Source organism: Syngnathoides biaculeatus, chromosome 9, assembly GCF_019802595.1.
Source record: "Syngnathoides biaculeatus isolate LvHL_M chromosome 9, ASM1980259v1, whole genome shotgun sequence".
Taxonomy (NCBI): Eukaryota; Metazoa; Chordata; class Actinopteri; order Syngnathiformes; family Syngnathidae; genus Syngnathoides; species Syngnathoides biaculeatus.
Genome location: NC_084648.1, coordinates 30,984,744 through 31,010,933, shown reverse-complemented (window position 1 = coordinate 31,010,933; position 26,190 = coordinate 30,984,744). Strand labels below are relative to the sequence as shown.

General features: G+C 39.7%; 1 protein-coding gene and 1 pseudogene across 2 annotated transcripts in view; both read left to right on the top strand.

Annotated features, from left to right (window-relative positions):
- The window catches only part of helz (helicase with zinc finger), a 130,324-nt gene that overhangs the window by 24,615 nt on the left and 79,519 nt on the right, over positions 1-26,190 (top strand). Inside the window, exons 4-12 of one of the 2 annotated variants that reach the window (XM_061828683.1) lie at positions 5,577-5,701; positions 11,713-11,769; positions 11,970-12,021; positions 12,236-12,311; positions 13,066-13,264; positions 18,283-18,390; positions 19,309-19,450; positions 24,452-24,604; positions 24,696-24,966. In XM_061828683.1, coding sequence (XP_061684667.1) covers positions 5,577-5,701; positions 11,713-11,769; positions 11,970-12,021; positions 12,236-12,311; positions 13,066-13,264; positions 18,283-18,390; positions 19,309-19,450; positions 24,452-24,604; positions 24,696-24,966 — 1,183 coding nt within the window. Of the gene's footprint in view, positions 1-5,576; positions 5,702-11,711; positions 11,770-11,836; positions 11,894-11,969; positions 12,022-12,235; positions 12,312-13,065; positions 13,265-18,282; positions 18,391-19,308; positions 19,451-24,451; positions 24,605-24,695; positions 24,967-26,190 lie in introns of those variants that run through there. The other variant, XM_061828684.1, reaches the window with a different exon arrangement.
- Positions 10,494-10,612, top strand: LOC133506786 (5S ribosomal RNA; annotated as a pseudogene).

Below are 26,190 nucleotides of genomic sequence, written 5' to 3'. Positions count from 1 at the left end.
TATATGAGAAAAAATGTTTAGTTATGATTGTGTTCTTATAAGAGTAATAGCTCTTTGACAACAAAGGTTGAAAATTCTTTGGCTTTATAACAGAAGACAGACTGAACTAAAATACAGATATTAACATCCACAAAACCTAGAATAGAGATCGCACACGTGACGTCACCGTTTTTACGGCGCAATATTGCCGGTCAAATTAAAGCTGCTCGGCAATGCAGGAGTCGTTGAACCGGAGCGGGTTTTTCAAATTGCCCGAGACCTGTTGTCCTGTCGGTTATCACAATACATGAGACTGTTCTTCAAAGATATCATTCTGATCTAGGTGCACAATCTCTATAGACATTGAAGGAACACTTTGTCGAAAGTAATCTGAATCGGAGCACACATTAAAAGTTAGTTGATGAGGGTTCAGTATTTCTTTTAATGCCAGAGTTATCCACAGATTTCACCAATAAAAGTTTACTTTAAATTGGAAAATTATCGAAATTCCTCTCTCGCTCAGACATTCCAATGAACCTGGCTGAAAAACTGACAGGCACTTAGCGTTTTCCACGCCTGCAGTGCTTGCTGTTGTGAAACCCCATTGTTCGTGGATACGTTTCAAGAAAAGAGATTCTCCACTATCAGGCATTTTGTGGCCCATTTTTGTGAAAAATAATTTTAAACAAACAAAAATGTACGTAATGTACAGTGTTCAAGCCTGTGCGTTTGAGCCAGAATACACACACTTGATGTGACGAGTGGGCGTGACGCTGACGGAGGAGCACAACAAACCAAAACATGGACCTCGGAGACGTTCCAGATACGCTCATTTTGAAAGACTGGTGTTCGTGTTCTAATAACGCCAAATGTGGCGGAATGCCAGTGTTGTGAGTTTGAAAAGGGCAAACAAAAAATGGAGCATATCGAAATTAACTTGGATCACAATCAACATGCCAGCATAACTTCCTCGGATAGATACAAAGTTGTTTGAACGAAGATGTATTACATATCAATTTACTTACGTTCAATGACAGTTTGAAGACAGGACCACTTGTACATCCAGTGGAAATTCGGTGAGTACACATTTTTAACGGTCTTGGATCCATTCTAATGCTGTGTCAATGCTATGCCAATGCTACGTGAATGCTATATGAATCCTATGGGCAATTTCAAAGTTGATCAAAAACACAAGCTTATTTTCTGAGTATAGCATCGGTCTATCTGATGGTTTATTTATACCTGGAATACTAAATGAAAAAATAAACAAAAATTGAGACTTTCCTAAAGTGATTACATGTATATATCCATTCATTTTCCTTATCTGGACGAAGGTTGTGGGAGTGCTGGACCCTGTCAACGTACAGGAGGCAGGGTACACACACGCAAACACGGGGAGGATATGCAAACTCCACACAGGGAGGTCCTGGAATGAAACAGAGTCCTCATAACTGAGGCCAACGATGTACAGCTTTTTTTTTCTTTTACACTTGAGCCACTGCTACGTATATATCCTTATTTTGTATTGTGCAAACATTAATACCAAAAGGAATATGTACAAATATTCATAGAAACTTGACGGCTTCAAATGTAATTATAGTACCAAGCTCTATTTCAAATTCATTTATACGCAATTTATTGAAGAATTTCGATTTATCTAGAGCTCTGGGATCCTCGTGAGAACAAGAAGCTCAGAAAGTGGATGAATGGATAGATCAAGGGGGGGTTCAAATTGCAAACTCATTTGGTAATTAAATATACACATGGCATGCATGTTTTTGAGATTGCTGTCGGTAGCTAAAAATGTTTATTTAAATCTATTGACAGGTCTTACAGACTGGCAGCATATCGTCAATTTACCTATTGGATACATGGAAAGCTTGGACCAAAGAATAGGATCCCAAACCCATTTTGTGTGGGTCAGAGCATTCAAAAAAGGTTCCCTCAAGAAGATGGTGTTTATGAAGGATATCACGAAGCCATATATTGACAATGTGTAAACATGAATACCCTGTTTGATCTGTTTGTTTTTGCTTGGATTAGTGATAAATGTATAAATAAACTGTGCATAACTTCCCCTGTACACTCGTGGCTGATTTTTTTTTTTTTTTTTTTTTTTTTTTTTTTTTTATTTAATTTTTTTCCAGAATGAACCAACTTTCACATACATCCAAATCGTGTCCAAACAATATTGGTTTTGCAGCACATACATGACTACTTTGCTGGTTTGGTGCAAAACAAGTACACAGGCAACATAATGACATTTATATTTTATTGGCCTACATTCAACACTTCTTTAACCACAATAATACTTCTGAAAGAATACTATCCCTACACTTGAGACACCTGCAAAAAAAGCTGTTTTAGGCAATTTTCAAAAGCAATGAATTTTGTCTGTTGATCCAGACTGGTTTCTTTTGGAGGTTCTCCTTGGGGCATATTGGTGTCTGGAGGCTCAGATTATGCTAATGATGGCTCATAGTCTAGATCGGACAAGTCCTCAAAATCACAAATGTCCGTGTCATAGTCAGATTGTTCATCACAATCTTCCAGATCTTCTTCAGCCTAAGGAAGGTTATCAGGACCAACTCCATTGTTCGCAGACTGGGGCACGTCACTTATACCTAAGCTTACCAAAAATGGTGTACAGGAGATGGACTTCACTGATGTAGTTGGCTTTACCTGGAAAAAAAAATATTAATATATACTGTGGGCTTTACATGAGCAGGATTTTTGGGACCGATTGAGTTTTAATAAAATGATAACCGATCACCAAACCAATCACAAGTTGGAGCAATGACTATTTAACTGACCTATTCATTTACTGTATACACTTGTATTCAATTGCTAAAAAAATATACAGTAATCCCTAAATTTTTCACGGTTAATTTGGACCAGAACCGCCTGCAAAAAGTGAAAAGAAAAAACCCGCGAAGTAGCGGGGGATGTATTTTTATGTGAGTACCAGAACATTTAAAATATGCAAACAGTATTTGTACTTTGCATATTTGAGACAAAAAGAGATATTCAGTTAAATCTTTAATTATAAAACTATAAATATACTATTTTCAGTTTTATAAATTTGTAATATGAATATAAATGATCAAACACTGTTATATTACTGTAGAGTTACCATTCATCACTCAGACTTCTGCTGGAGCTGGGATGTGGGGACCAGAATGTTTAATCAACAGTACAGCATTTATACTTTATATACTTGACATAAATTACAACAACACAGGGTCTAGTTAAACAAAAACAATATAAAATTTATTACAGTACAGAAAGTCACAAACGAAGAAAACGTGTGATGTCTTATTGTGTTTGACCGAATGCCTGTGATGCATAGTTTTGGCGTCGTTTCTGGTGCGCCACTGTTACATCACTTCCGTTTCACTGGTGAGACACTCCTCCTTGACAAGAGGAACATTTGCTTGAGAGAAGAACGTGGGATGTGTCTCTCGCCATCTTGAACCCGTTCTTGCCACATCTCCACAAATACACTTTTTTATTTCCTTAGGGCAGTTCAAAATGTAACAAACAGGAAACGTGATAAATAAATCAAGCGTTAGTCCATAAACAACCATAAGCAAACAAAGAAAACGAGAATCAATGCAAGCATATTAAGCATAGCAAATTTCAGCTGGATGTATTGAAGCGGAGTTGTTTGTGTAGACAGAGAGAGAAGAGCAGCAGGGAGAGGGCACACTCTTGGGGTGCCCCAGTGCTCATGATGAGTGTAGATGAGCTGGTGTCACCCGCCTCACCAGGTGTGTGCTGCCTGTCAGGAAGCTGTAAATTCACTGACCGATGGCACACGAGACTCTGAGTTGAAGAATGCAGACCTGAAGTTCAAGAACAGTATCCTCCCGTAGGTCCCCACACTGTCGAGGTGTTTTAGGATGAAGTGCAGTCCTATACTTACTGCATCATTCGTAGACCTCTTTGTTCGGTAGGGAAACTGCACGGGCCCAGCAGGGCTCTTGAGGTGGTCAGCACAAGGTGTTCAAAAGACCTCATAACTGCAGTTTTCAAGGCAACAGGCCTGAGTCATTCGGCCCTGAGCTTGCAGGTTTCTTTGGGACTGGTATGATGGTGAAGCGTTTGAAGCAGGATGGTACTTCGCACAGTTCTAAAGCTCTGTGAACACTGGAGCTGGACTTTGACGCAAGATGGGGTCACAACGTATAGGCCCACTGCTTTTTTTAATTTTTTGTTATTTGAAGATGTCTTGCATCCTGTTTGTGGAAATCACAGGTGTGACGGTGGGCAGTGGTCCAGCTGGGTGAGTGTGAGGTGCAAACATGTCCCTTTCAAATCTGCAGTACAAGCTGTTCGAGTGATTGGCTAGCCTACTGTGGTTCTCAACTTGGTGGGATCGTCGCTAGCAGTTGGTCAGGTATTGCAATGTATGGCAGACTAATTTAGTCGTTAGCGCGAAACTTTTTCCAACTTTGCTGCATTGTTCCTCTTTGCAATGTTAATTTCTTTTATCAGCTAGTTTCTAGTGCGATAATACAGAACCCTACCCCCACTTCCATATGCAACCTTTCTGGCGAAATTGCTGAAGCTTGGCAGTGAACCACGGTTAATTGTTAATTGAACCTGCGAAATGACTTTGCTAGGACACATTAAGTGATGGCGCGATATTAGGGATTGTCACAACACAATGAACTAACTTCAAATTCAGAAATGGACATTCAAAACAACAAATATGACACTAAATATTTTCCTGGAGGATGCATTTGGGATTATTAGCCTTTGAAGTTGATTAATAGTGGAAAAAAAACAAGCGAAACAGATTTTAGTCAATTGTTTTCCACAATGAGAAGGCTATAAAAGAGAGGATGCTCTTCATGTGGCACAGCTTTAAGCAGCCATCATGTGCAGGTGTTAGGTGGGCCTGGCTCAAGGGGAAGCCAAAACAAAGCAAAAAAAAACAAAGATTAGAAATTTAATTTATTTTTGTATATCAAAATGTTCTTGAAGTATAATTTTCTGCTTGAAAAAAATGGCTTTACCTCATTTTGCTCTTCAGTCTTCCAAATTGCATAATTTGCTAAAATAAAGCAAAACAAATCTCTGCTGCAGCCTGTGGGATCTCCCCAAACCCCCTTACTGTATTTTTCTGTTGCAGTTTTTGTTCATTCTCCTAGTATGTTCTATACATGTTTTGAGTGCCAAATTGTTTAACTTTGTAATTAAATAAAAATAATTACAATTATTTATATCTTGTCAGTTTCTTTATTTAGCAATCTTTCCAATGAGACTAAACATTGGAAAATTGGATAAAGATTAACAGTTTTGGGGGCCATCCTTCACAACTTCAAAACTGATGCATCAAATGGATGTCATTTGAATTTGGAAATAACATTTTTTGCAGATTTTTCTTCGCAGGCATGAACCCAACAATTAGAATGGGGCTATGGTTAGCAGTCTGATTCATTAAAATAGAAGAATCAGAAGACAATAGACACATGGCATGAAAACGACTGATTTTTTGTTTGTGTGTGTGTACACTGAACTAGTTCGAAGTTATTTTTTATGCATTTATCAATGAGGGAGGCCTGATGTTCTTACTTTTCTTTCTAATTTAGTCCTGGCAGAAGACAGGGCTACGGGAGGGGGTTTGCTACAAGCCAGTTTATGCTCCATGCAGTTGGATGAAAGCCTCCAGGAGGTGGCCAGCATCCTCTCTAAAACCCTGTTTGGAGAGCCAATGGTATGTTGACTTAAACATAGTGGGTACGGAACGGATTCATAACCCTTACATTATTTACTTTGTTACATTCGAGCCATTTGTGCAATAATTTCAGTTCATTTATTCCCATTAATGAATACACAGCACCCAATATTGACAAAAAAAATAATTGCCACAAGTCTTCAGACCATTTGCTGTGATACTCATATTTACAGTGAAGAAAAGAATGTTTGAACACCCTACTATATTGCAAGTTCTCCCACTTAGAAATCATGGAGGGGTCTGAAATTTCCATCGTAGGTGCATGTCCACTGTGAGTCATAACTAAAAAGAAAAATCCAGAAATCACAATGTATGATTTTTTTTTTTTTTTCAATGATTTATTTGTGTGATACATTTGCAAACACATATTTGAACACCTGAGAAAACCAATGTTAATATTTGGTACAGTAGCCTTTGTTTTTAATTACAGAGGTCAAATGTTTCCTGTAGTTGTTCACCAGGTTTGCACACACACTGCAGGAGGGATTTTGGCCCACTTCTCCACACAGATAGATCTCCTCTAGATCAGACAGGTTCCTGAGCTGAGAAACACGGAGTTTCAGCTCCCTCCAAAGATTTTCTATTTGGTTTAGGTCTGGAGACTGGCTAGGCTACGCCAGAACCTTGATATGCTTCTTACGGAGCCACTCCTTGGTTTTCCTGGCTGTGTGCTTCATTGTCATGTTGAAAGACCCAGCCATGACCGATCTTCAATACTCTGACTGAGGAAAAGAGGTTGTTCCCCAAAATCTCACAATACATAGCCGCGGTCATCCTCTCTTTAATGCAGTGCAGTCGTCTTGTCCCATGTGCAGAAAAACACCCCCAAAGCATGATGCCACCACCCTCATGTTTCACAGTAGGGATGGTGCTCTTGGGATGGAACTCATCATTTGTCTTCCTCCAAACACAGTTTGTGGAATTATGACCAAAAAGTTCCATTTTGGTGTCATCTGACCACAAAACTTTCTCCTATAACTTCTCTGTATCATCCAAATGCTAATTAGCAAACGTAAGACTGGTCTTGACATGTGCTGGTTTAAGCAGGGGAACCTTCCTTGCCATGCATGATTTCAAACCATGACGTCTTAGTGTACTAACAGTCACCTTGGAAAGGGTGGTCCCAACTCTTTTCAGGTCATTGACCAAGTCCTATCATGTAGTCCTGGGCTGATTCCTCATCTTTCTAAGGATCATTGAGACCCCACGAGGTGATATCTCACGCCACTCTTGATTCCATTTTCTAATGACTAACAGTGGACCTTTTTTTACCTAGCTGCTTGGCAATTTCTCCGTAGCCCTTTCCAGCCGTGTGGAGTTGTACAATTTTGTCTCTGGTGTTTTTGGACAGCTCTTTGGTCTTGGCCATGTTACAAGTTTGAGTCTTACTGATTATATGGGGTGGGCAGGTGTCTTTATGCAGTTAAAGACCTCACACAGGTGCATCTGATTCAGGATAATACATGGAGTGAAGGTGGACTTTTAAAGGGGGACTAACAGGTCTTTAAGGGTCAGAATTCTAGCTGATAGACAGGTGTTCAAATACTTATTTGCAGCTGTATCACACAAATCGTTAAAAAATCATACATTTGTGATTTCTCTCACAGTGGACAAGCACCTACGATGAAAGTTCCAGACCCCTCCGTGATTTCTAAGTGGGCGAACTGGAAATATAGCAGGGTGTTCAAATACTTATTTTCTTCACTCGTGATGTTAAGCTGTTTTATTATATTAATTGGACTTCATTAGGAAAACCACACCTGTCCATTTCAGATCTTGGACCTCACAGTACATGTCAGAGGCCAAAAGAACTTCCTGAAGTCCTCACACACAGAATTGTGGCATGGCACGGGTATGGGCAAAGTTACCAAAAAATTCTGTTCTACTTAAGTTTCCAGTGACCTTCATAATTCTTAAATGGAAAACATTTGGGATGTCCAGACCCTTCTTAGAGGTGGATGTATGGCCAAATCAGGGGAGAAGTGCCTTGTTGAAGACAAATCCATAAGTCACTGTGGCTGAGGTCCACAGATGAAGTCAGTAGATGGGAAAATGTTCTAGAAAGCAATCTTTTGGGTCTTCTTTACCCCTAGGCCTGGAAGCAGTTTCTTTGACCTCATGATTCTCATTTGCTCTGACATGCACTCTGAGCTCTAATGTCTTATTTCTGAATCCAGTCCATTCAGTATTTTTAACACAATTGGACTCCAATGAATGTGTAGAACCATCTCAAGGTTGATCGGAATAAATGGACAGCACCGAGTTAAGTATGTGTCACAGCAAAGGGTCTGAATACTTGTGTGTGGGTTGTGTTATGTTTCAGTTTTTCCTTTTTAATCTGGAAAAATCTCAATAATTTAGAATTAATTTTTTCTGTCAATACGGGATGCTCTGTACATTGGGGGGACTTAAAATTAGTATTAGCAAATGGCTGCAAGGTTACAGGGGAAAAAAACATGCATGCCAGCAAACATTTATGTAAGATACCATATGATGGTGCTCACGAGGCAGTCAAGAATAATTTCATTTCACATCTATTTGTAAGCAGAAGAAGCTTACATTGGCCCACACACTGCCTGATTAGTGAGGTCATTACTGATGATGTTTTACACAAGGTGTCACATCGAAACAATAATTCACACCAAAGCATAGCGAATAGTATAACTAGCAAATAATAAAACAAATAATGACTCTCAACATAATTCAGACAAAACATGTACTTTAAATTCTATTTACATGCATCCTTGGTGCTGGAGAGCATGCTGGGAGCGGAGGAAAGGATGCATAAACTTCCTCTGCTTATAGATGTGAAATGCAATTGTTCCTCAATGCCTTGTGAGCACCATCATATGGTATCTTACAGACGCACTAAAACACATGCTGGTATGCATGCTGACAGTATAACCAACGTGTTCAATTACTTCATTGGACAAGTCATACAACAATTGTGCACATAAGGTAGGCTGTCCATTTTGGAGAAAGTGTCAGACTATTAAGTGCATCTTATGGTTGCAGATTCACAGATTTTCGTGATACGCGGGGGTTAAAGGTACACTCTAATCCCACAGTCACTGAATGATGTGTGTATTAAAACACAATTCCGATAAAAATAAAATGCTCCTCTCCCCAATTCCAAATCAATGTCTTTAAAGGTCTACTGACATGCCTCTATCCATTGTAAAATAGAAAATATGAAAATTACGTATAATATTATTCACTTGAATATCTATACGAAAAAATATGAGCGGAGAGCATGTCATTCGACATCCAAGTGGTGGCCGTATTGCCTGCTACATCATTTACTGCTGTCACACTGGGACAGTTGCTATTGAGAAGATGCTGTGGCCACCTGCATATGGGAGATGAACAAGAGAGCTTTTCGGATTTTTCCGATGGGCCTTCTGACTTGGAAGCTCTTTTCGAAGAAGAGAACATCTCACAATCGAGTGAAGTGAAGTAGCCAATACTACCCTATCATTTCGAATCATATCTAGATGATATGCGGCTCACTTCTAACGAACAACAGACACACCAACAGTATGTAGCATACTCAGGAGGACCCATGCTGGGCGAAACACCGGTGGCCTTTCTCCTCCCGCACGTGGCCAAATCACCTCCCCGCCCGATCCACCTCTGCAGTAGGGATTAACAACGGAGGCCGTGGGAGACGACTACGGCGACGACGGCCGCGGGCGACGCCTCCCCCTAGCAACAACACATTTAGCAACCCTGACTTCCGTACTTTATTAATTTATTATGACTCACATCTTTTGTTACTTCTGAGAAGATTACGTCTCCCCACCCCCCGCCCAGCTTGCTTTCAAATTGCTTGCTGCTTTCGGAGAAGTTTTTCGAGTTTAGTTCAGCTCGTGTTACATGCTAATAAACTTTGTACTTCTATTTTGTTATTGTTTTGTATGTGATTAACTTGTCTTAAACGCAGTAAAAGTGCTTTGTGATATTTTGACGGTTTGACCAAGGGGATTTTTTCAAAATTCTTACGGAACATAAACTGTGAGACAAATTAGTCCCCCACAACCAGTGTTCCCTCTAAGCTGCGCAATTGCACACTCTCAGCGCACAAGAAAACCTATCCGTCGCAGTGAACGCACTGCAAATTAATTTATCTAACGTTTTTTCCTGTATCATTTTGCTGTGGAATTCGGTGAGTGACAGCTGCCCGGCCAATTATACGATACTATGCAAATACGCTACGCAACCAATCACGGCATTGACAGTACTTGCGAATTTGCTGTGCTTGTCCACACTCCATAACAACAATGCGGTGGAGTTCAGTAATGCTTATCCCATATCATGGCAAAATGAACAGGTCGTGAATATCGTGTGTCGGCTCCCCAAACGAAAGTAAAAAAGAACTGCGGTTCTTTTAAGATGGAATGGCTGTCAAAGTATGTGCAAATAGAAGAACAAGGGGTGAAACTGGGTGCTTTTTTTTTTCGAATGAGAAAAAGTGCTCTGCCTTACTTGCAGTGATGCTAAAGTTGTCAATGGAAGCTGGACTAGCTCAAGCAACACATTCAGCAGAAAAGTAATTTGAATGCTATTAGAATCATCAAAGACTCATCAAATCATACAAAGACTCAAGATGGGGAAAAAAGGATTGGCACATTATTGCAAGAGAGCACAAATGACTGGGAGAGAAAGAACTAGTTGTCTCACACACACACAAATCTGACCCTGAGCAAGTTAAATTGCTCGGACAATATTTTAATTATCATTAAAATGAATACATCAATGCTGTCAGTTCAGCGCTTATGGCCATGCTACCCTGAGAACACCCAATCTCGTCAGATCTTGGAATATAAGCGGGTTTGGCCCTAGTTAGTACTTGGATGGGAGACCGCCTGGGAATACCAGGTGCTGTAAGCTTCTCTCCCTGGCTAAATGCAGAGGGGTTGCATCAGGAAGGGCACCTAGCGTAAAACAGTCAAACAAATATGCGTTGATCTAAGATGACGCTGTGGCGACCCCTAACGTGACGAACCAAAAGGAAAAGAAGAAGAATGCTGTCAGTTCAACAAATCCACAATCACATGGCAAAGTATGTGAGTATAACAGAAAGCTGGCGAAGCAAAACCTATCCCTTTTAATTTGTGAATTCTATCAATGAGACTGTGTAAATGCACCCTGGCATACCCTAATAGTAGATGGGAGCACAGGCATAACAGGACATAGTCATATATATCAAATTCAGGGAGGAAAATTATGTCAGCTATAAAACTGTAAGTTGGCCAAATGAGTGATATTAAAAGTAAAGTAATGGAAATTGCTGTTGTAATTTGATTCAATTTGATTGTTTTAATAAACCATGAAACCTTCTATGAGGATATCTGATACTGGTGTGTGGCCAAAGAGAGCACTTCTGATGTTGCTCACAGTGGTCCTCAGTGTGCTCACGGATCTTGTCTGTATGCCCAGACAGATGGAAAATTAGAGGGAACATTGCCCACAACTATTTTTCTTTTTTTACTAGCGCTATACACACCTCCCTGTCATTTGGAACCGAACCCACAAAGCTCTCGTCTTTTGCACCTGAGCAATCCATTTTTCACGAGGAACCGGGTGTTTTGGAACATGTGAGGAATTAATCCATCCTCCCGGGTGTTCGAGCAATAACCAGCAATACAACGAGATGGCATTTTGGCTACCACGCAGGAAAAAACAGCTACTTTCCCGACAGTAAAACTGGTATAAATACACGAAGCCGCCAGTGTGGCCGTCCGGGGAAAAAACGTCACTTCCTGCTGCTTCTCCAAAACAAATTCCTCGAGAGGATTTTCATGGCGGGAGATACAAAAATCCATATACGACAACATTATGAAGTGTGATGGAAAAACGGATGGGTCCATTGCGGTTGCCTTTTTTTCACAAAAAAAATACGAAAAATCATGCTGTATGTGTCAGTAGACCTTTAAATACTAAATATTGGAAATTATTTTTGTCATAACATTCATTTTCTCCTTTTACAGAATGGAATTGTTGCAAAAGATGTTTCCAGATTAAAAATCCTGTTTTCAGAAATAGAGGTCAGTCCCAAATCGTCATACACCATACTATGCAGATGGACCTTATTTTTCGATGTCTTTTTGGCAGGTTTTATTTGCCAAATGCTTGCAGGCTAAAGTTATAATGGCCTAGACTGCTTGTTTGGTAATTCCGCATTCATAGCCATGACATAATTATTGTCTCTATCTACCCCACGATCACCCCATCTTTTTTTTGTCAGGCTGTAAAGAACAGCGAGATGACACCAGAATACCCAGATGACCAGGTGGAGGGTAGGGATAAGATAATTTTTGTATTTCATATTCAAATTGAAAATGTAACCTCCATAACGCTTATTTCCATCCTGTGGAAATTATTTTGACTGTTAAGTCAGTCAGATGGCAGGTAAAACCCAGTCTAATTAGGTATAGACTCATTGAAGCCCAACTTCGTGGTGTGATGAAAAATTTTGGTTCAGTAGGATTGGTTATTTGTGTGCACTGACAGAGATCCAAGATGGCTGGCAGTTCAGGCCGCCTCCTCGAGGAGTCACCAGCAGCGAGGAGTACACCCTCTGTAAAAGGTTAGAAAAACAATAAGGGTTTCAATTTGTGAATATATTATGAGTTTGAATGTAAAATATAATGAAGAACTTAAAATGTGTCAACCCGATCTTAGTTTTGCTTACCTTTGAATGAAACCTCTAGTCATTGACAGAACTATGAGTAGGATGTCCAGTTTGTCTTTGAATGGCACTATGCTGTAGTCCGACAGCTTCCTTCTAACATTTAAATATTTTTAATTTAATTTCATGTAGAGGTGAAACAATCGAGTATAGAATTAACTATTTTGATAATCTATTCATTTCTTCAGAGCCACTGTTTGATGTAAAAATCTTGAAATCCTCAGAATTTCAGCCTGTCAGCAGTGAATTTTCTCAGATTTCCATAATCCTATATGAAAGCGGACTGATTATCTATTTAATCCAAACATTTGAAAACATCAGATTTTCTTGGGAGACTGAGTACTGCACTTGAGTCACAATCAATTTTAGTCAATAATCATTGTATCAAGTTATGTCCTGTTTTGGAATAAAGGGACGTAAATTAAAGTTTTTGTCAACTAATCAGAAAAATTGATAATTATTATAAACGTTTGGTGCTGCCCAAATGTGATGGGATACCAACGGACCCAAAAATTAAAATGTGAACATGTTAATGACAAAGATTATATGACACCTTACATTGATAAGGCTATGAGCAAATCTGATGTTTTTACGGGAAAACACCAAATGTATTTATAGGACTAACACTCGATCACACTCTTTACCTCTTTAGGTATTTAGAGCAAGGTCTGTGTCGGTACGGGGCCCAATGCACATCAGCTCACTCACAGGAGGAGCTGATGGAATGGCAGAAGCGCTACTCATCACGCCTGATCCGTCTCAAGCAACAGCAGGAGAGCAAACACTTCACAGAAAATTACATGGAGACTCTAATCGAGAAATGGATGAACTCTCTCTCCCCAGAGAAAGTGGTATGTGACTTAATTTATAGAAAACACCACCTACTATACTTTATACACTGCAGCCGTGGCCAAATATTTTGAAAATGACAGTAATTTTCACAAAATGTACTGCCTCATTTATGGCAATTTAAATGTACTCCAGAATCTTATGAGAGCGATCAGATGAATTGAAATGAATTGCAGTTAATGAATTAATTGCACCACCCCCACACCAACTTTCCACTTCAATTCAGCCCTGACACAAAAGGGCCAGCTGATGTCAGTGATTCTCTCATTAACACAAGTGAGAGTGTTGATGAGAAAAAGACTTGATCACTTTGTCATGCTGATCTTCAGAGGGAGGGTGGTGCTTGAAGTCAGTGTTTTTCCTCTGTTAATCATGGGTATCGGCAGGGAAACGCGTGCAGTCGTCCTTGTGATGCACAAAAAGGGCTTTACAGGCAAAGATATTGCTGCTAGTAAGATTGCACTTAAATCAGCCATTTATCGAAACCTCAGAAAACTCAAGGGGAGAGGCTCAGGTGCTGTGAAAAAAGCTTTAGGGTGCCCAAGAAAGTCCAGCAAACGGCAGGACTGGTTCCTAAATTTCATTCAGATGTGGGATCGGGTCATCACCATTGAGGAGCCTGCTCAGGAATGCCACTAAGTAGGTGTGAGTGCGTCTGCACGCACAGTTAAGTGAAGACTTGGAGCATGGTGTGTTGTGAAGAAGGGCAGCAAAGATAACACTTCTCTGCTCAAAAAAGCTTGTCTGGAGAATAAGACATGAGCGCTACCATCCGTCCTGTGTCACGCAAACAGTAAAGCATCCCGAGACCATGTGTGGGGTTGCTTCTCAGCCGAGGGGGTGGACTCACTCACAATTTTGACTAAAAAACACAGCCATAAAAGAGCGGTAGCAAAATATCATCAGAGCAACTCCTCCCAACCATTCACAAACAGTTTTCCAGCATAATGGAGCACCTTGCCACAAGGTAAAAGTGATAACTACGTGGCTCAGAGAGAGAGAGAGAGAGAGAGACCAAAATTTTTGGTCCATGGCCAAGAAACTCCCCAGACCTTAATACCATTGAAAACTTGTGATCAATCCTCAACAAAGTGTCAACAAAGTTGCAAGTGACGAAGTATTCAAAATGTACAAATATTACACAATGTAACTTTTGGGATATTACTGGTATTACACAACTGTGTAATGTTCTCATTTACTAAATAAAAGTAAGGATAAATTTAACAATAAGAGCAACTTGATAAAGAGTTGTACATGTTCAACTAAAGTATGGAACTTAAGAAAAATTGTTTTCCCTTTTCTATTGGGCAACTTCAAACCCGTCTCCAACATCCATCTATCCATTTTCCATACCATTTAACCACACAGGGAGAACATGCTGATTCGAACCCTGGTACTCAGAACTGTGAAGCAGATGTGCTACCTAGTCGTCTGACAGACAGTCTAAAGTCACTTCTACATATTTTAACTTAGCAAATCTCAACAACCAAACTGTTATTGAGGTTGTTTGTTCAAAACGTTTTTGTTTGTAATGGCATTTCACATATGAAATATGCACTTTTAAGTGGTCCCATTGAGAATTTCTTACTGGGATTCTTCAATAAAAATTGCACTGATAGTTCCATTTAAGCTTGTTTCAAATGTTTAAATCGTTTACCCTAATTCGGCTTCCACGCTGAGTCGCTTTGCTCTTCCCTGCTAAGTTCCTCATGTCTGTACTGGCTGCGAGCAATCAGTGATTATGGCCTGAGATGCAGATTTGATTGGCTGAAGGGAGTGGCTGAACTCGCATATTGGTCGGAACAGTTCAACACTAGCATAAAGTCTGTAATCGGTTATGGCACACTCTGTCTTGAATTATAACCTTTTTTGGCTTTGGTGTGGGTACAGATGGGACTGCTTCTGAGTCCATTCGCTAACTGCAGTCTGACAGTTATTCACCTCCATATCGACAGAGATCTGGTTAGTTCCTTACCTTGCTAACTTGTTAGCTCTATGGGCTAGCAATCTCAATATATTCCCTCAAGTGTCCCAAGTGTGCAGCTAACGGAATCAAAGCTCATTGCGTTGCGAGTGGCTTTCTGTATGTTACCAAAACATTAAAAATAATAATAAAAAAAGCATTGTGTCCATTGTATTTTATGGATCAGTAACCTGCCCTCCTGCACATCTGATTGGCAAGCATCCCTAGTGGTGCCAATATTTTTGAGAATGACTAGTTTAGCACAACTCCTAATCATCAAGATGTTCATTCAGTAAATATAAAATAACATGTTGTCAATTAGTGGTGGGGTGTCTGTGGCCCAGTAAGTAGAGCAAATTGTCAAGTGACTGATGGTCAGTAATTTGAATCCTGGCTACGACTTCCCTATCTTGCATCCGAGAAGAAGGACAACTCTGATTTCAAACCAGGGCAGACGGAGCTCATTAGCGTGGTTACCACCATCTAGGGCAGGGCTGCTTAATGTGTCGATCGTGTGGCAGGTTTGATCGATCACAAGATGACGTGCCTAAAAAAAAAAAAAAAAAGACACCAGGCTAACGTCTTTATTTTGAACATTTCAGCATCACACAGAAATTTCTCTAACAACAACCTGCTGCTCAGCCACACACTCTCCTGCCTGTGTTTACTTTACCGCCCCCCTCCGCTCTTAGAATCGTACACTCATAATTACAAATGTTACAGCACTTATCCAGCTCTTCAATGTGGTTTATAATGACAGTGCCCACCACCGGTGCTTTAGTTAGCAACACAGTCTGGGCAATGTAGAGCAAAGACGGGCTAAACATGCTGCTCATGTTTACTTTTGATAAGAGTGGCAAAAGTAAAAAAAGAAATGCTGTTCCTTTAAGATGCAATAAATCTCGGATTATGTGAATAATGGAAGAAAAAGTGGTGAAACTGGACGAGATTTTCTCTTTTTCGAGTCTGGTCTGAAGCTGGTAGAAAGTGCAGGATGAGATGGTGTGTAATGTTAAAATTCCACCTTGGCGCAGCCTAATCGAGGATGAAAGCACAGACAATACATTGCACAAAAAGGTAATTCTATTTATTGTATTTTAAATTTAGGAGGCAACATAACATTAACCCTAAAACTGTTTGGGAGCATCATTCAGCTTTCAACATGCATTGCTAAAGATATTCTGCAAACATTAATTCAGTTTTACACCAAGAAAACCTGACTGGGATATCATTGTGGATTTAAAAAAAAAAAAAAGTGAAACAAAGTTGGAAGCAACCTTTCATATTTATAGTTCATGGTTGGCTTGGTTTTTTAGTCATGTATTTTTTATTTGACATTGTCATTGTAAGTTTGCAAAAATACAAAATTGTTCTTAAAAATGTTCTGATGCAAATGTAAAAACATGTACAAAGCCCTCCGCCGGTCGGTATATCGCGAAAGGCTTGCTGCTTGAAAAGTAGATCTTGGGGTAGAAAAGTCTGGGCACCACTGGTCTAGGCCATAGGTCAGGAACCTTTTAGATTGAGAGAGCCATAAATGCCAAATATTTTAGAATGTAACATTAAAAGAACCATGCAATATTTTCAAAACTAAATACAAGTGTATTTGCACATTTATGTACAATCAACACTTTGAGCACAATTAGTCTCTGAATTCTTTTAAACAACATTGTTATGCTGTTAACCAATGACGACAAAAGTACTGCTTACCATCAATGCGGCTTATGCGCGGTTTTGCTGATGGATTTGTAGTCTTTTTCATAGATCGTTAGATGAAGCTTCGTGCTGGGGTTGAGGCATCCATTAATCGTGAACGTAATTCAATTTTACTTCCCATTATGATGGTACGATGGTGAACAGTTCTTGGTGACAAAGGCATGTGTTTTATTCATTTGATTGTCTTTTCTTTATGCGAAAAATTGACAACTTAATTGGCGACATCAAGCATGAATGCTTTGGCATACTCCCTCGCTGTGAATGGCTTTCTGCTTCTCACAATTGCTAAAGCACCAGCAAAGCTATCTAACTTCCAGTCACCTAGTTGGGTCCAAACACGGATTTGCTGCTGACTAGCTTGGACTCTGGACAGTAGCTCTTGATGTGGTTTCTTCCCACTGTCCCCCACAGGATACTTTGATGCAAACATAGTAAGGCGCGTGTTGAAGTACCTCTTTATATTTGCGCATTTCATCGTTGCAATTGTGTTATTACAAATTAGACACATCAGAACCTTCCCTACAAAGGCTGTTCAGTCTTGCTGAAAATCGCAGTGCTCTTCATCTTTTTTTCTTTGACCGAACCTTATCAAAAGCATTTCCACAATTAGTTGTTCTGACCCGATCTGCGTTTGACCCTTCTGTGGCTGCGCACATCGACTGCCACAGGAAACTACGGCACTCCCACTAGGACAAACTGTCTCTGCCTCATGTGCGTTGCCTACATGATAGAAATGACATGTACAATGTGACGTTATGAGGGTTTTTCGAGCCATATGCAACCATCAAAAGAGCCAGATACGGCTCATAGGTTCCCAACTCCAGGTCTGAAGGAAGGTAACTCTTAGAGGAAAAATCCATCCTATGTAGTTGGCGTCGGTAAAGGCAGCCAGCTATAAAAACTGCTCCAATGACTCAATATTGCTAGTTCACTAACCATAGGGAGGAAGTCCCACCCAGCAGCAGTCTGGACAATGGATTTAAAACAGATGGTGTATTGTCAATTAATGTGGACTGAACCATGACCATTGTATGGATCGATTCGAGATAGGTACGTCTTGTTGCACCACCAGTATGTATTTCTGTATGAATGTATCCATGTTCAACTATAATACACGTATGTATATTCATTTGAGAGACTCGGACTTGGATCCCAAAAAAAAAACAAGATTGATCAGACTGTGTTATTACAGATGGTAGTTAAAGCATTATTCCCGACTTCTCTTCATTCTCAATGTGGGAGTTATTGTGGATTATTTTTACCAAGTATCCAATAGTTTCTCTAGAGAAGTAACGTCTATTTCTAAGGGTATCTCCCCCATTTATTTTCCTCTTGTTTCAGCTTAGCGACTGTTTAGAAGGAGTCAATGTTGAAACCAGCTCAAGCCTCTCTCTTACTGTCACCACCAAAAAATCTTTCCACTCTTGGACCTTCTCATTGCTCTGCAAGGTAAGAAGAAAGATGATTTATTGGAAACAATCCTAATTTGGGTCATCACCTAAGCAGAGATGAATATTTGACTTTTTTTTTTATTATCAAATAATGAGAAAATTGAAGAAAATCTTACATTTTAAATCCAGTGGGAGTAATGTTTTGTTGTCCGTGGTACTGAGTGGAGTTATGTTGCTGAGATGACTTGTAATACCAGCTTCATGGATGTAGATTCCCATGAAAAAGTTCAACACTTCAACTTTTTTTTTTTACATTTACATTACGTGACCTCACAAATCACAAATGTGAATTTATCTGGATTATTTTTTTATATGATAGGCTAGCACAAAGTAGCACACAGAAGTGGAATGAGACTGGTGTATGGGTTTCAAAAGAAATATCAAGCTGAAAAGTGTTTTGCATTTGTATCCATCCCCCTCTGCAGAGTACATACCCTGTGTATTCATCCCTCCGTGCTCTTGATACCCCTATACAATCCAGTGCAATCACTAATGTTCCAAAATCACCTTATTAATGGAGTCCACATTTGTTTGATATACTCCGTATAAATCCACATTCTGTAAAGGGATGTAAATTCAAGTTTTTGCCAACTTTTTTTTTGGAGAATACTATTGAACAACAGCATTGCTGTAGTTAAGACTGAATTAAAACCACTTTTGCTGGTTGCAGCAGTTTTTCCTAGATTCCTCTATACAATCTAATCTATACAATATATTTAACAATCACTTTCATGCAATTCTTAATCATTTATGAATTAGTTATCGAAATCCCTACACTTCTAATACACCAGCATTGTTATCCAAACCGTGTATACCTGTATATAGTATAAATTATTCACAAGAAAAATGTCAAAATGTGTGTTTTTGTTCCAAACTAAAGTTTTCCTCTCTCTCTTATTTGTGTGCCTTTCATTAGCCTCCTAGAATGTTAAATCGCATAGCCCTGCTCTATGATGCCCACAGACCCCACTTTTCGATCACAGGGGTCTCTGCTGGGGAGCAGCTACAAACTGTGTCCACTGGCTCTCAAGAGTGGACTCTACGAAAAGAAACCGCAGGTCTGTTTTATAAATATGTTTTGCTCAAGAGTCCATGTACTGTTACAAGATGTCCCAAAAATATCAAAATACAAAGTCTGAGAATTGCCACTTCAAAGTACTAAGAATTTTGAAAATCAGATGATTGGTCTGGAGTAATTAAGCAATTTGTCTGGAGGAAAAAAAATAGCTGTGTGGGAGAATGCTTTTGTGTGATATCAACAATCAAAAAATTGATTCAAAAACACCTTCAAGTTAGACAGTATTATAGCATATATCTAACAATTCACACACTAATGAAGTTACCCATGCTAAATCTAATTTTGAACTGCTATGGTCATTTAGAGACCCTAATGTAAATTGACAGTTTGTCAAAATGTTATAATTTTTTTCTGAAGAGAAGACCTATATAATTTTTTATCAATCCAGTCATTTTCCAATATATCTTAAATAATTCACACTCCAATGAAGTTAGCTATGCTGAATCCAGTTTTGAACTGTCAATCATTTGGAGACCCTAATGTAATTTTTTTTGTAAAAATTTCATAACTTTTTTTTTTTCCCAGAGAATACCTACATTTTTTTTTCGTCAATCCATTCGTTTTCTGTAACGCTTGCCTTCACTAAAGTTGCTGGTGTCCTTGAGCCTACCTCGGTTATCTTCAGATGAGAGCTGGAGTACACCCTGAACTGGTAACCAATGGATCCCAGGGCATATTCATGTTGTTGTTCTAGCCAGGCAATCGCATTGATCAGTCGATTTCTGGTTCCAAGAATGCAGCCACGTCCTTCAGGTGTTTCAACAGGTCCATTATGGTCAGCGTAGTGGGAGCCGCTGGGCAGTTGAAGATGTGCTGTGTGTCGTGAGGGCTCTGTCCACATTTCGAGCAGAGGTTGATGATAGTATTGTCGATATGACCCATATAGTCATTGAGCATGCGGGTTCATCCGGAGCGATCGCTAAGTGGAGCGAAGCAATCACTACTGGTCAGGGCATATTCATCTCTGTCGCAACCATTCACATTCACACACAACGAGTAATTTAGTGTCTTCAGTTCACCTACCACACATGTTTTGGGGATGTGGGAGTTAACTGGAGTACCTGAAGAAAACCTACGCAGGCACTGGGAAACGTGCAAACTCCTCATAGGCGAATGAACCCTGGTGATCAGAACTGTGAAGCAGATGTGCTCACCAGTCATTCCTCCCTCCCCCCCAACCCTTCCTGTCCTTAAGAATTCAAACAGGCAGGTCAATTCCTTTGTTTTTGTTGTATACTGAAGATAATTTGGGTTTCACTTTTCAAGTGACCCAAACTATTGGAACATGTGACTAATTGATGATGATAATTGATTTTTTACGGTTGCTCAGGTGTTGCCTTTTAGATTGATTGCTTAAACAGTGTCAAATAGGTTGGCCAAGGGTATCAACCCCACCCAACCCAACCCAGCATGTCAACCGAAAAAGCCAGGTCCAAAATCCTATCATGGTCCAATAGATTTGGTTCGTCCTTCCCTTTCTCTTTCATGACTATTTTAATGACATTTAAAAGCTTAAAAACACGAGAGAGCACCGTGCCTTTTGAACGCGATCTCACAATGCAGTATAATGACAGGTCTCCTTGCTTTTTTTAATTTCCGCCGGTCAAGCCCATGTGTGCAGATGAAGTTGACAATTTCCATTACAGGCTTCATTCATGATACAGGCTAAATTCAATGATTTAGACACAAGTATACTCCTTGTGGATGATGCTTTGGAATTTCCAAAACTCAGGAAATTTCTGGTCAACTTGCACAGCACAAAAGCCCAAGATGGTGCACCATTCATGGCTATTGGAATTAGTTTTGACGGGCAGATTTGGCTTTGCAAAAGCAGCCATCATTGGTTCAGATTTATTCCACAAGTCGTGTTTAATGAGACAACATCAAGAAGTTCTTCTTTTATCAATAATTTGAGACAGTCCATGTAAATATTGCCAATTGAGGTTTTTCTGTTATGTCACAGCGTTCCTCTAATGCAACACTAAAATACATGATTGTAGGTCTGAATTCAACTGTGGATCAGTAGTGGGGCTGATGCCAGATATTCTCTGTTCAACTGTTAAAGGTCTAATACCATTCGTATGTTTCTTTTCTTCAGTACACAAGATTTCACCGATATCACCAAATACTAAATACATTACCCTTCATTGTAGGGCTTTTTTGTCCTTGCAATCTGTTCTGATACAACCGTTAGTCTCTGGATGCTTCATTATTTTTTTTTATTTAAACTGCCTCAGCTTTTCTCAGATTTTTCAAAGTGACCAACTTGTGCCTGCGAAGTTCAATCCCTTTCGGAAATTACAAGTTGTTACTGTGTCGTGAACTGAAGTGTTACTGAAGCTTTGAAATGCGATAGACATCTGACACAACAGGCAGAGTGACTTGCCATTGTGGTCAACAAAAAAATGAGCTCTCTCACTCTTGTAAAAATTTCCATTGTTCATCCACAAATTTTCATTTAACTGCATTTTTTTACCCTGCCATTTTGAGAGCGAATTTGAAAAATCATTTAAAGATCGGGATTTGAATGGGAAACATTGAGCTGCTGTTTTCATTCAATGCGTATGTATGCCAGTTTTGTGAAAATACCATAGCAAACGCAAGCAAAGCACGCTAGCAAATACCGTAATGAATTCAAAGTGTGCACACGCATTACAAAAAAAACCCCAAATTTACATATGCATTCATGCCCTCAAAAGAGCTGCATGAAAACAGCCAAACAATAAAAACTAGAATTCTCATATGTATCTTTTAATGTGAGCCCCAAATGTTTTCAGTATTTCCGTTCCAAAACTTTTGGATTGGACAATATAATATTTGGACATTAATTGGACCCATTTTTCGATTTGTTTTTTTTGGGGAGGCGGGTTGTAAGAGTGGATTTTTTTCCTTTTTTTTTTTAGCATATGTATGTTTGTAAAAAATACAAACATTGAAGGTCCCATCTGTGTTGCAAACAAGAAATTAATTATTAAATTAAAAAAATTCTTGCTCAAAGAAATTGCGACCGTGTCTTCTGTCACATAACACACCAGACACCTTCCGCTAGCTGTTCCAGCCTGCTTGGACCCGTTTCACTTCCTCACCACACTCCCTATTCCTCTGGATGGTTGACCCCAAGTATTTGAAGTCGTCCTCCCCTTTATTTCTCTTCTCCTTGGACCCTCACTCTTCCCCTTCACCCTTCTCATTCATGCATATATATTGTTTGACTTCGGGTAATCTTCATTCCTCTCCTGTCCAGTGCAAGGCTCCATCTTTCCAATTGTTCCTCCACTTGATCCCTGCTTTCACTGCATCTCACAATGTCATCTGCGAACATCATGGTCTAAGGGGATTCAAGTCTAACCTCATCTGTCAGCCTATCCATTACCACAGCAAACAGGAAAGAGCTCAGACCTCATCCTTGTTCCAGTCCCACCTCTACCTTAAATTCTTCTGTCACACTTACGACACACCTCGCCACTGTTTTGCTGCCCTCATACATGTCTTGTACTATTCTGATATATTTCTCCATTACACCAGAATTACGCATGCAGTACTACAGTTCTCTCTTGGTATTCTGTCATAGGCTTTCTCTAGATCCACAATGTAGCTCCTTCTGACCTTCTCTGTACTTTTCCACTAGAATACTCAAAGCAATTAATACATCTGTGGTACTCTTTCTAGGCATGAAACCATACTGTTGCTCCTCGATATTTACTTCTGTCCTGAGTCTAGCCTTCACTACTCTTTCCCATAACTTCATTGTGTGCCTCATCAACTTTATTCCTCGATAGTTTCCATAGCTCTGCACATTGCCTTTGTTCCTAAAAATTGGAACTAGCACATGCTTCCTCCATTCTTCGGGCATCTTCTTGCCAGCTAGTATTCTGTTCAACAAGTTGGTCAAAAACTCCACAGCAACTTCTCCAAATTGCTTCCATACCTCCACAGGTATGTCATCAGGACCAACTGCCTTTCAATTTTTCATCCTCTTTAGTGCCTTTCTAACTTCCCCCTTACTAATCATTACCACTTCCTGGTGCTTCACCCTTGCCTCTTCTACTCTTGCTTCTCTCTCATTTTCTTCATTCATCAACTTCTCAAAGTATTCTTTCCATTTATTTCGTACACTACTGGCACCAGTCAACACATTTCCATCTCTATCCTTAATCACCCTTACCTTTAGCACATCCTTCCAATCTCTATCCCTCTGTCTGGCCAACCTGTTGATCCTTTTCTCCTTTCGTATCCAACCTGGTGTACATGTCATATGCCTTTTGTTTAGGCTACTGACACCTAATTCCAGACAGTCTTTGATCCTCCTGGTGCTGATCATTGGCGGAGCATTTGTCGTTCTGGTTATTCTGTCAACCATTTTGATGGTTGTCTTACGTTTTCTGCCACGTGCACGTGGTTTTGCTCTCCATTTTAGGGCGTTCGTGATAATTTTAGATGAACAGCCTAAAAAATTTTTGCACCTTTTTACAAGTTTTAATCAAAGTACGCTGTTCTTCCACACAATGTTGAACGACTCATTTTCCTCGGGCTTTCAATGAAAAATGCATGTTCAATAGGTGTTAAAAAGGGGCCACCTGATTCATACCTGTTTTTCACAAAATTGATGACCTCACTGATTTAATGCCACTGCTGTTTTTTTAACACCTCTTGCACTTGCACCGCCTTAAGAGTGTGTATAGCATGATTTTTCGGTCTTGTTGGTTTTCTGAGAATCAACTGCACTTACTGGTAGCTTGTTTCACATGTAGCAATAAAAAATATACCGAAAACGTAGATTAATATGGTTAGTCACATTGTAGTGTCGTTATTTTAAACGCTACTGTAATGAGTCAGGGATGCATTTTTTTTCTCCACTGCAAATATTTGATCTGTATGATCTAATATATATATTTTATATTGCATAAAATGTAACTACACTGTGTGTATAATTTACAAGTAACTTCAGTAATTTGCACTCGTCTTTTTGCTTTATGGACAGTGGCGGACAATGGCATAGACCACTGTCTCTACAAGGTCACTGTGGACTTCACCACAGAGATCTTTGGCACTTTCAGACAGACCATAGTTTTTGACTTTGGCTCAGAACCAGTGCTGATGCAGCGAATCATGGTGGATGCTGCCTCAATTGAAGGTATGCGTAAGCAGAAGCTTTTATTTTTAATATACAGAACATGGTCAAAAGAAACTAATTTAAATTGCTGTTGATTGATTTTTTTATATAGATATAGAACATCTGATGGCAGCCAGACAACAGCTTTTGATGACTGCAAAACGTTGGGACTCGTCCTGTAAGACTCTTGTTGAATTCACACCTAATGAGACTATGTGTGATCTGGAGCGCAGTCTTCTTTCCCGCTATCAAATCCCACTGTCGGCCGACCAGCTCTTCACCCAGTCAGTTCTGGACAAGACTCTGACCAGAGAAAACTACCAAGCCCGGCTGCATGACCTCCTCTATATAGAGGAGATTGCACAATTTAAAGAAGTCAGCAAGTGAGTAATTTTTAATCTTCCCTGCAAATTTTCTTTTGTATGGTACAGGGGTATTATCATTAGTGAGGTGGTTTTAAATATGTACAAAATCAAAAGCAATTTAAAAAGGGAGATGCTGTGTCCAGATGGGAACTTGTCATTAACAGGATGAGGCTGGTGGGTGTATTTTCCAGGTCAAAAATAAACTTTTTCAGGGGGAGAATATTGTGTGGACATTTAGGGGTGAAACATAAAAGATCAGATAAAGATAAGTGTAAGATGTTAAAATTAAGTGACACGAAAGTGACACCAAGTTTGTGATTTCAATACACAGCGAACAAAATATGCAAAGTTCAATTTGTTAATAATCATGCACTTATGTCAAAACACTTCAAGACATATTTACTCAATTTAAATGAATAGACATGCTATTAATCCATTATAGTCCCAAACACCCCCCCCCCAAAAAAAAAAAAAACAAAACAAAAAAAAAAAACACCATAACCAGATGCTAGAGCCACCTCATCGGGTCCTCTCGAGGCAGAGTAGCAGCGGCTCGACTCTGAACCCTTTGTAGATGATATAGATTCCCACTTATCTCGAAGAAGGAGACCTCGACACCCTAAGGAGGAAACTAATTTCGTCCACTTGTACCCCCTATCTTGTTCATTCTGTCGTGACCCAAATTTTGTGACCTTAGGTGAAGGTAAGAACGACAGATCAGTGAACCCCCTCAGATCCTCCACAGGCCCTGCCAACGAGGTCCTTTCTAATCACCTCAAACCCAGAAATAGTAGAACCAACCTTAGAGTCCCCAGAATCTACTTTCTCATTAGATGATGTGCCAGTGCAATTGAAGTCTTCGAAGTATTCGTCCCAGCAACTCACAACCTCCCAAGTTGAGGTCAACAACGCCCCATCCCTACTGATACACGGGGTTCATGGTTCACTGCTTCTCTCTCATGAGATGCCGCATGGTGAACCAGAATTTCCAAAAAGCTTTTAGGGAATCTTTCACCATGGCCTCAACAAAAAGCTTTTAAGGGAATCCTTCACCATGTTCTCAACAAACTCAATTTTTATCCGTGACCACCAAAGCTCTTCCACTTGAACATGTGACTCACATAATTTCAAGTGTAGAATCTTCTGCTTTTCCTATCGGCGTGTCCTGTTAGGGGTCGCCACAGCGTGTCATCTTTTTCCATCTAAGCCTATCTCGTGCATCTTCTTCTCTTAACACCCACT